General features: G+C 30.5%; 1 protein-coding gene across 4 annotated transcripts in view; it reads right to left on the reverse strand.

The window, feature by feature from the left end:
- Positions 1 to 12144, reverse strand: part of LOC132952368 (RYamide receptor-like) — a 121555-nt gene that overhangs the window by 18685 nt on the left and 90726 nt on the right. For all 4 annotated transcript variants that reach the window (XM_061024651.1, XM_061024652.1, XM_061024653.1 and 1 more), the window contains one exon: positions 778 to 963. In XM_061024651.1, the coding sequence (XP_060880634.1) occupies positions 778 to 963 (186 nt within the window). The remainder of the gene's footprint in view (positions 1 to 777; positions 964 to 12144) is intronic.

The raw sequence follows: 12144 nt of genomic DNA on the forward strand, positions 1-12144 counted from the left end.
AGAGTTTACTATCGCAATAAAATCACTTTTGGAAAACTCATACTTTTAGTTTTGTTTTTTTCCCACAATTTTTCAACCGAGTTGTTATTATACTTGTTTAACTTATCACAATGTATTTCTAAACTTTATTTTATATGTACACTTTTGGTATATATAGAATATATACAATAAATATATCGATGAGATTTTATTTTCAAACCCGTGCAGTTGTCTATAATATTATTTGTTTAAATTTTGATAAATAATAATAATATATACTATATATAATATTTATATATAATATACCAATTAATAATTGGTATTAATACGAGAATTTATTTAGTCAACATTTTCACCCCTCCGAAAAGCTAATAAATTCTTCTGGTTTTATTCGAATACACGTACCTACGTATATAGCAAGGGCGCCCGTCAGGGGTTGAAGGAGGTGACATGTCATCTCCCAAGACGAATGTGAAATTATTTTTAATTGTAAATAATAAACTATTTTCACTGATAATATTATACACAAGACATATTACATAGGTATGCGCATCGTTTATCCACGTTGTACAATTATTTTCTGTTATTTAATAAAAGCTGCAATTTTATGTGTTCTTAGTTTTTTTTTTTACGATACTGCCCCCCTTTCCCTAGGTTCTGATTGGTGGGCGTCCTAAGTCCTTGATGTATGTAGTGCTATGATATACCTTTGGAAGAATAATCCTAAAAAAAAAATGTTTAAAAAACAACCCACGAACAAATACATTTAATGGTACTATGATATAACATTATTATAACCTGATGCCAATACGACGGTTGTTCCAATGTCGTAACTAGGAGAATCGGAAACGCTGTAATCACGGCCACGGTCCAGACTAATGCTATTATGCATTTGGCGTGATGTCTGCTGGCCCTAGGTTTCAGCGGCCACATTATCGCAATGTACCTGTCCACGCTAATTGCCACCAGCGTGTACGCGCTCACCTGTTCGAAACGGTACAATATTATTATTATTATTATCATTCATTAGTCGGTGTTTAAAATATAGTCGTTAGGTATATTACCGCATTGGACGACGCGGGTTGAGAATGAAAAGGTTCTACGTCACAATATCCAATTGTTCAGTTGCCAAGGAAAAGGTTATAATACGTCACAATAATATCCAATTGTTCGGCTGAACGATTTTTACCTTTAATACCCAATATCTTTTTTTCAGGTTATCTTACGAACTTAACCATAATTTTATTGAATAAATAAATACAATTATTATCAGTTACATTGTGAATATTAAGTGTAAGATATTCCAACATTTTATAAAAACTAAAAAACTAGAAAAAAAGTCTATAAGAATACGAAAGTTCTCTGTATAGAACCTTTTCATTCTTCCAACTAAATTATATAATATACATAGAACTTTTTTTTACAATTATATTCAACCTACTTCTACAAAAAATATTGTACGATATTATTGTAATTTTTGTTTTTATTGTATCATCGACATGTATTATTGATAAAACCTTTTAGTACTAACCAACATTGAATAACATGACGATAGAACCTTTTCACACTGCCGTAAACTGATATCAGAATAAAAAAAGTTCTATCTAACTTATACAACTATAATCACGATTCATTAATTTTTCATGATAAAGAACCTTTTCATTTTCTGCATCTCACTAAGTATTGCATGTAAAAACAAAATTTTTGAATAAAAAGATTCAAAATTTTAATTTAAACAAATGAATGCAAAAAAACGATTTTTGAAAAAAGTGGACATTGAAACTTTTCATTTTCAGCCCACGACGAGTTGATTTACATTCTAAATATCGTCTAAATAAACGACGGAATAGGTATCCGATACTCATTGCTGCACCGTTTTAAACAAACGATTTTTGTTTTATTTCGCAATAACAATAACTATAATACTATACTATAGCAGTATCGTATTAGGTATTATCAAATAAATCGTATTGATGACAACATTTATAATATTTATCACTTCAAAATTGAACGAAACACGAATCATCGATAGCTATTGCATTGGTCTTCGTAATAATTAGTGGCGTGGTGAAGTGAAATATTGTATAGGGCCATTCGTTTTTTCAATGACCTATCAGTACTTGACTCTTACGTAGTACCCCTATTGGTCATTAGCAACGTGGCACGTACAATATTATGCATAGCAAAAATACGGTTTTTCTTTATTTTGAACACTGTAATTGCCACCCACCGCTTTAAAATCATCGTACAACTGTCCTCTTCAAAATCACGGTCAAGTGCACTGGTCATAATATTTTGACAGTACTTTTTAAAACACATAAACTTCAGGAAATTATTATTGTAATTTATATAGTTTTCATTTTTTTATTTTCTTCATACAACAATTTGATTCAGAACAATTAGAGTTATATTTCTTTGATGAAAATTAACAAAACTATGATTTATAATTTTTTAACACGTGTTACGTATCGTCTAATTAACTTTAATCACTTGATTTCAGATTAGCAATGTATGATTGTTCGTTGAGTTTATTTTTGTCGAATTAATGTTAAAAAGTTCTTATAGATCTACGGATTGGAACTTTTAAAAAACTGGAATTTCAATTAACATTTTTTAATAAGAAATAGTAGAAGATTATGTCAAAGAATTTAAATGTGCGTGCATGTGAATGTAAAATAGCTTATACATATTTTCGTTAACTGAGAAAATAATAACTTAAGAGACTTAATATATTTATTCAATTTATGTTTACGAAAGTAATAATTTGTGTTTTAGCGCTTTATAAAGTTTTGATTTTTCATAAATTAATTATATTTTTGCTGTCTGTTTGATGGTTTGAATTTTGAATAGGCACCTGCAAATTTAATAAATGCTTTATTAATTATCACCGTTATAGTTTTCCTGAATTATTTTGAAAATCTCGTCTTTATTTTTAGAATACGATAGTTTCTCAAACTAAACATGATTATAAAACTCTGGCTTACGTCATCGTGAGTGATGTGAATCAAGTGATTAATCAACGACCATGCTATGGGTACTTTGTTGGTTTTCTGCTTTTATTAACGAACATAATTATTTTTATTTTTTAATATTTATTCCAAATCTCCTAAGGTTGTATGATACGTCCAGTCCCTAATGTACTCATAGTTTCAAATGTCAAAGTATAATAACTGGAAACACTCTAAGGATATAATGTTTAAACTTGCATTAAGGGTTAATGGGTTTTGAACTGTACATGTTCGTTTAAATTGCAAAGTGTAAGCTGTAAAATAGAATTCGTAGTTTGGAATTCTTAATGTCTATTGAATGTGGTTATTTTCAAGGCGTATATAATAGAAAGAAGCTTACATGGTTTTCGCTGTGTTTGTTTTAATAAACCGAGGTTCTACTTAACCGTCGTTTTTCAATTTTGTTTTTGTATTTCGTTAACTGTCCACTTGGTCACTTTGCTATTCTCCAAAATTTAAAGTTTTAGCTAGGTTCCTCCTACTGGAGTAACCGTAGAGGATCACACACGTCACACGATTGAATGACTTTCAAGATTAATTAAAGATAATTTGTGAACAAAAATCTACAATACAACATATTTTGTGACATGTTAAAACGAAAAATATGACGTTTTACTTTTAATCATAATTTCATTACGTCAATATTAGACGATTTTAAAATATGTCAGACGGCAGTTGTGTACCTATTTTGTCTACATAGCACGCCGTCATACAAATTATGCAAAACATAACTGTATAGGATAGGACACTCACTGAGAACTCTGGGATACCATAATATTGGTTTAGTATACAATAATATTATTGCGCGATTGAAAATAATGATACCATTGTATTGCGTTAACCAAAAAAAAAAAAAAACAAATATTATCTTGAGTTGATCCGCTTATTAAAATGTTCGTTGGACAAAATCTAATAACCTCACATTTTTAAAACTATATTTGATATAATATACAGTCTTGTAAAAGATATTAGTATTCAAGTACTGATACAGATAATTATTTTGATGAGCAATTGATTGCTCAGTAAGAAAGTATTAATGTGAAAATGCAAAAACTTTTAAAAAAAACTATTTTATTGACATTTTCAAATACTAACAATTTTTTTTTTTATAATTTTCATGACTATTTATTTATTTACTTATTAAATAACCAACGCCAATCGGCAATTACATTATAGTTGGTAATATAAAAACAAGTTATTGAAAATGATGACATAAATGTAAAAATTATTGGTAATATTATAGATAATAATATATAATTGAATAAACTAACAATTTATAAAAACCACAAAAGAGAAAAGAAAAACTAAGAAAATATTACAGCATTCTAACTGTTATGCATATACAGAGATATCAAATAGTAAAAATGTGGTATTAAACTAAGATAAAAAGAAATAGTGTTTAGTATACACTTACATTAATTGTATAGAACATATTTTTATACCATATCATTTGGCGTAACTGTAAATTACTTTTTCGTTTTCTTTGTCAAAATATTTTAATTGTCGGTTAGGTTTAATTTATATGAAAAAAATTATATTATTAAATACGGCTATTACATATTTTTTTTATTTTTTTTTTATCGTGGTTGAATTGAAAATAGAAAATATATTAGCTAATAAGGTAAAGTATTTGAAAATGAGTATTTGATTTTTAATACAGAAACTTTGAGAAAATATTTAAAATATTTTTACTCAATTACTTTTCCTCAAGTATACATACTTTACAAGACTGGATAATATATTATACAATATGATCGTTGTAATAATAATAGTTTTCTAGAGTAGTTTATATGGTTTTACTCAGTGTTTATTTGAATAAATTGAGGTTTTGCTTAATCATTGTTTTCTATTTTGTTTTTGCACTTCGTTAGCGGATGCACAATAATGCATTTTAAGTGACTTTCAATCCGAGCCAACAGTATTGAACGTTGTCCACATGGTGAAAGTCACTTTGCTATTCTCCAAACATTGGTACGACATTCAGCCATTTAAAATTTTAGCTAGGTTCATTTTACTGAAATAACCGTAGGTAGTGGATCACACACGATTGAATGACTTTCAAGGTTGATCAAAGCTAATTTATGAATGAAAATCTACAGCATATTTTGAGACAAGTTAAAATAAAAAAGATGTTTTACTTTTCATCATAATATTTCACTACGTCAATATCGGACTCTTTTAAATGTCATACGGCATTGGTGTACCTATTTTGCCTATACAGCACGCCGTCATATAAATTATGCAAAACTCACTGAGAACCCTGGGATACCAAATATGCAAATAATATGCAATAGGTTTAATGTACAATGATATTATTGTTCGATTGAAAATAATGATACCGCTGTATTGCGTTAGCCAAAAAAACGATATAATCTTGAGTTGAGCCGTATACTGAAATGTTCGTTGGACAAAATCGAATAACTTCCCATTTTTGATAATATACAGTTTTGTATAGTAAAGCTTTGTAAGTATTAATACAGATTATTATTTTGAAGATTATTGAATACTCAGTAAAAAAGTATCCATGTACAAATGCAAAAACTTAAAAAAAACTATTTATAGAGACACTTTCAAATATTACTACAATATTTTTTTTTTATAATGTTCATGTCTTACGATTATCGAATTGCATAACTGTAAATTACTTTTCTGTTTTCTTTGTCAAAGTATTTTGACTGTCAGTTAGGTTTAATCTATATAAAAAAAAAATTAATATTATTAAATATACGACCGACCATTACATAATTTTAATTTATTTTTATTTAACGAGGTTGAATAACTGAAAACAGAAAATATGTAAACTAAAATTGTAAACCATCTGAAATCGCGTGTTTGATTTTTAGTACAAACAACTTTGATAAAATATTTAAAATAGTTTTACGCAGTGACGCTTACTCCAGTATACAAGTACCTATACCTTACAAGACTGTACAATGTATTGTGCGTCATGATCGTTATAATAATAATAGTTTTCAGAGTATGGTTAGGTTAGGTTAGGTTAGTATGGTTTAACGTGTCCTATCGTTTTACACACGAGACTTTTCGACGGAACTCGGAGTGTTCGCAGCAAGGAATGCGCGCCCCTCATTAGATTTCGGCAAACAGAGATATCGAGTTATCCAAAATCAAACGGTTATAGTGGAACCACGCCGGACGAAGTCCATAGGTACTATACAAACGTGATATACACAATATATTTGCGCAGCTAATGGAGTCAAGCCCGTTAACTTCACACGAACGACACTCGTACGCAGACGTACTATTATTTCGTATCAATTGTGTCGTGTCCGCCAAAGGCTCGTACGGTTTTTGATATTCGAAATGATAGCTCGACACTATTATCATAGTCGTGCCTAAAGGTTGTTCGTGCCGTTTTTTACGATCGGTCGTGGTGTAATAATATTATTATAGTTCTAATGTCACACGAAACGTTCAACCGAATTCGGTCGAGCATCACGCTGATTTATAGGTTATTGTATACACATGTATAAGTAGTTTTTGTTGTTGTATTTTCCGTGGTCACGGGAAACGCGATTCGTGTAACAAAGCGTGCGCCGCGGCTGGGAAACGGCCAATTTGACAGCGGCGAAAAAGAAAACCACCGAGAGAGTAAAAACAAAGAAAACTCGACGTCATAATATTATTATCAGTACAACAACAGTGAAACGCACATGACGGATTTGTCACGTCATGTCGGCACGAAATCCGTCGTTTTCACCAGCATATAAACATATAATATCTATATATTATGGGTACGAACCTATATATACCTACACGCGCCCGCTGACGTCGTCTCTAAATCACCGAAACAAATATTGCGGCCTCACATTTCTATTATTATTATTATTATTATTATTGCCACGACGTGTATATCCTTTTCTCGCCGAGAATATCCTTTTCCGCCGCCACCACAGCGGTCTCCTGGCATTGTTATTTCGGTCGAGTATTCCGCTCGAGTGGGGTGGGCAGCGTGACGAGAGTTAGCCGCCACTCACATCCGCCGCCTTATTATTTTGACCTCAATACGCGTTATATTATTTTGTTTTGTATACTCGCGAATAGCGTAAACCGCAAAAGTCCGTCGCCGGCACGGTACTCTGTTTGGATTTGTATCGCCGACACTTTACCTCTAAAACTTGGTGTGCTATGATTGTAAATGCCACACAGAGCCACGGAGGGCTCTCCCACACCCTCTATTATCAAAATTATAAAATCTACAATAATCAATATACTTGAAAACTTTTCAAACACATTTGAACACACTTCATATAATATATTAACGATAAAAACAAAATATATAATAATGTAGGTATATACTATAATCTTTTTATTAATATATTAAGATTTTACCGATTAAAATTATGGGGGATGACCAGTAATACACGGTTGGTCTACCAATCACCATAGCATACATCTGTTTGAGCTTTTTCACGTGACTTATTGGCTAAACATTCCTCTTAATCAATCCATTTTTCCATAACATGTATCGCCATGCTAAACGTCCATCAATTATAGGAATATGACATTATCATTTATAACTCAATGACCAAGATAATATAGTTTTGATTTTTTTACGGTAAATTTTTCATATTTTCAAAACATAAAATTAATGGTATTTCACTATAGTAAATAATAATAATAGTTAGACCTAAAAAACAAGAATGGACTGGCTTTGGAATCTAGTTTAATTTTTGTCCCCTCCCCCTGAAAATTACCCTATAGGCGCCATTGCGTACGAATATTATCAGCTGTGCTATCAAATATAAATACATAATGTAGGGATTTTAGGGTAATTTAGAGAGTGTCACTGTACAAGTCACTTGAAAACTGAAATATTGTAAAACCCCACGTGAAAGCACAGATAATGTCCTCACTCGTTGAAATATTTTGACGGTAGGTCGTCGATTCTCTCTAAATATTATTGTCAAAAGTTATTGCACACACTCGGAACTGCTGTACACAAATTTGCTACGTGCAGTCGTACGTTCGCAAGACGGAGACGATACAATATAATATGTGGGCGTGGCGTCCTCTTAAAAGTATATTATTATTTACGTTACCGTACCGTCAGCATTGTTCAGCGGGGCTGAAAAAAAAATTGGGTTAAAAAAGTGCATAATTATTGCGCTGCCTTTTGTCGCCTCGAGTCAACGCGTTCTTTTCGGATGTCCTCCGTGTTCTATTGTTCGTTGTCGCCATAATAAGCAGCACCGTCGGTCGAACGGATAAAAGGCTTAGCGATCGACCGAGTTACGCACAATGATATTATTATGCGCCGAATGAATGAAAACACACTATTTATCATTATTTACGTAGGTAGGCACCACCTTAAAAATTTTAAAATGGGTAATAACATATTGTAAATAACGGTGTATAGAATTATATACCACCACTGCGTGTTTATATTGTTATATTATGTTGAAAAAATGTGAATATAATAATAATTGATAGCTGTTAACCGTTCAACATAATATTCTCCTTGGACGATGGATAAAATTACATTTTGTTATAATTTATTTTATTTCACGATCTCAACTTGAAATATGTCTTAATATTTGTTATTATACGACATCAGATGTATTTTGTACCCACTTCAACTTTTTCCAATAACACGTTTATATGTCGTTACCTATATGTATACCGGATGATTCTTTTATAATTTAATACCTACTCATTATTTCAAAAAGTTTTTTGAAAAAAACATTTTTACATGGTTTCTGGTCGTTAAAAACAACTTTTTTTTAAAAAATATATTTTTTAGTAATTTTTATCTTTAACAATTTCAAAATTTTAATTTATTTGAATGACAATATTAAGTTTTAATTTCATATTCCAAAGGATCCTGAATATTTTTCCGAGTATTTCGATTATTTGGATTATTTTTATCATATAAATATCATATGATAAAGCATTGAAAGTGTATTTACAGCTATGAGAACAGTCAAAAATTCATATCACCTCATTCAAAAAATTTGAGCACGCCACTGAACACGAATATTTCTCTTAAACCGTCCAAAGTTATAAGTCGGTTGAATGAATTAAAGGCTTCGCGTGCGCCCGAGCTAAGCACAATGATACATATTATGCACCGAATGAATGAAAACATACTATTTATCAATATCACTATTTACGTATTTTTTTTCAGAAAGTGTGAATATAATAATGATTTATAGTTGCAGCAGTTGACCGTTTGACATATTTTACTCGGACGACGGATAAAATTACATTTTGTATAAATTTATTCTATTTCACGATCTTAACTCGAAATACGTTTTAAATCGATGTTCCGACGTCAGATACGTCTTGCACCCACTTCAAGTTTTTCCAATCACACGTTTCCCTTACATAATATATATTTAAATATTATACGAAAATATGATGTCTTATAAATCGAACATAAATACGAACATTTCTATTTAACCGTTCGAAGTTATAAGTTGATCGAACGAATAAACAGCTTCGCCCGAGCTGAGAACAGTGATATTATGCGCCGGATGAATGAAAACATACCATTTATCACCAGTGTTAGGAACAGATAACAAAACAATCGTCTGGATAAAGATAAAGATAACAACATTAAATTTTATCTAAGATACAGATAAAAGATAAAAATATTTTATCTAGATAAATAACAGATAATTATAGAAATTAATATTAAAACAACTAATCTAAAAATATATATATACCGTCATGTAAGTACATGCCTATATAATATGTTTATTATTTATTAGATAGTTTATAGTCCATAGATTTATATTATAAAATATAAAACCCGAAATATATAAATAGCATCTCACGTATTGCTCGACAGACTTATCAATTGTCATTAATATCAGGATATGTCAATGTGAATTATATATTATTATTTATATTAATTTCAGAAATATAGTGAATACGGAAAGAATAGACGGCTGGTTTATCTTTATTTCTCAATGAATAATAATATTACTTTCTATTGGATTTTGTTTGGGACGGCGGTGGTTATAACTATCGTCTCTGTTCTATTATTCGTATTTTAATTATAATTTAAAAATATTTATAAAATTCTGGGAAATAACACTGGTCGCGACAGTTATATATTAATATAGGCTACTTACATAAATTAATTAGTATATTATAAACCAAATACAGAATATTAATTACTAATAAATAAAAATTACTAAATAGGAATAATTTATAGTATTTTCAGAAAAACGTCATATATTTTTGCCCTAGATGTTACTTAACGTACAAGTTGTGCCTGAGATAATGAGAATAAAAATGAAACATTTTGGAACAGATCTAGCTAATTTTCACCAAAAAGTTTATCTTGTAAATTTATCCAGATAAGTTAAATTTTTATCTAAAATAAATACTTAGATAAATTTATCTAGATAAGTCCTAATACTGTTTATCACTGTTTACGTAGGCACCACATTTACAAGTTTAAAATAATAATATAATACGGATTTACGTCGTGTTTGTATTATATTTCCAAAAAAACGTTAATATTATATAATAATAATTGATAGCCGTAGTTAACCGTTCAACATATACTCGGCCGAGTGATCAAATTACATTTTGTAATAATATTTATTCTATTCCACGGTCTTAAATGGAAATACCTACGTCTTAAATCGCTAATCTGACGTCAGATGTATTTTCACCCACTTGACAATTTTCCAATAACACGTTTACGTTATATTATTATATTGTATACATTTAACTATTATAATATGAAAATCGAAAGTAAACACGAATATTTTTATTAAACCATCCGAAGTTAGGTGAGTTGGAAATTAATTTAAATTAAAAAAATATTTTTAAAAATAATGTCGTTCAATATTTTTGGAATTTAAATTGTTGGTTACGCCAAATAAAGACAAATAAATAATAAATGGTATTCAAATTAACTTATGGACATATTTTAAAACATAGAAATATTTGTGAAAAGCAATAAAGAAACGTGAAAATGCAACTCTGCGGTTGATATGTATATGAAAAAAAAAAAAACAATTCGAATCAGTGTTTATTCGGTGAACATACGTAACAATAATCGTAAACACAATTTGTGTTGCACCAAACCTACTTAAATCTAACAATTTTGTAGTTACCACATAGTTCTATCAGTCGTGGTAAGACTAAGTGAATGATATTGAAAGTCACTATAGTCCATACGATAGGCAAGTCCAAACTTCTGGAATGAATAATAATTGAACACTTTAAATTATTACAGAAATAGACCATAATATGAATACCTTGACAATATATGCAATTACTTTCATAGGTTTCAAAAATTAATAAAAGTTTGTGGAGGCTTGCAAGATCAACCGCAATCGAATTGCTGTTCCGTGACATGCCGAGTAAAGTGTGCGGGCGCATAAAAGAAATTACTTAATCCGACGAAATACGAAACATAAGTGTCGAGGGAGAATCATACCAGTTAAAAGTGTTTTAAAAAGTACCGATAAATCAAGTAGTAACCTTCATTATTTCAGAGTTGTACGATTAAGGAAAGTGAGTTGTAGTGGTGCATGAGGACCAAGTGCGGTTTGTGGATTTCGAATAAAGGAAAATTCTTCAGCGCCGAGAAAAGTAGTCGGCTTTAGTTTACTTTTTATGGAGACCGAATAATTGAACGACTAACGTCATACCCGAGACGATGAGAACTTAAGAGGATTGGGCACTGATATTCGTTGTCTTTCACTCGCGCAACATGGTAAAAACTACACACTTTTTCGTCCATCGACGCAGTGAAACGATACAACAGATTTGAATTCAGCGTGAAGTGCACACGCATGAGCTCGATCGGGCCACTTTTTCGAATTTCGCTTTCTAATTTCTAAAAATTTGAGTAGAAAGTTGGAACGTTTTCGATAATATACATATTTGAAAAATAACTTAAGTTAAATCAAAAAAAGTGGTTCGATCGATATTCACGTACACGCTCACGCTGAATCTGTTTTTATAATATTTATCGCTTGACTGTACTTCGGTCGTACTGACGTAGACACTGATGGACGATAAAATGGGTAGTTTTTAGGTATCAAGCATGGAAGACAGAGACGACACTATATTATATTGTCAGTATCCAATCCCCTCAAGAACAATTCGGACATTATGTCTGACCCGGAAAGACATAATATAGCTGCGGTCGCTATTAATGAAATCAAAAATA

The sequence above is a fragment of the Metopolophium dirhodum genome, chromosome 9 (genome assembly GCF_019925205.1).
Source record: "Metopolophium dirhodum isolate CAU chromosome 9, ASM1992520v1, whole genome shotgun sequence".
Taxonomy (NCBI): Eukaryota; Metazoa; Arthropoda; class Insecta; order Hemiptera; family Aphididae; genus Metopolophium; species Metopolophium dirhodum.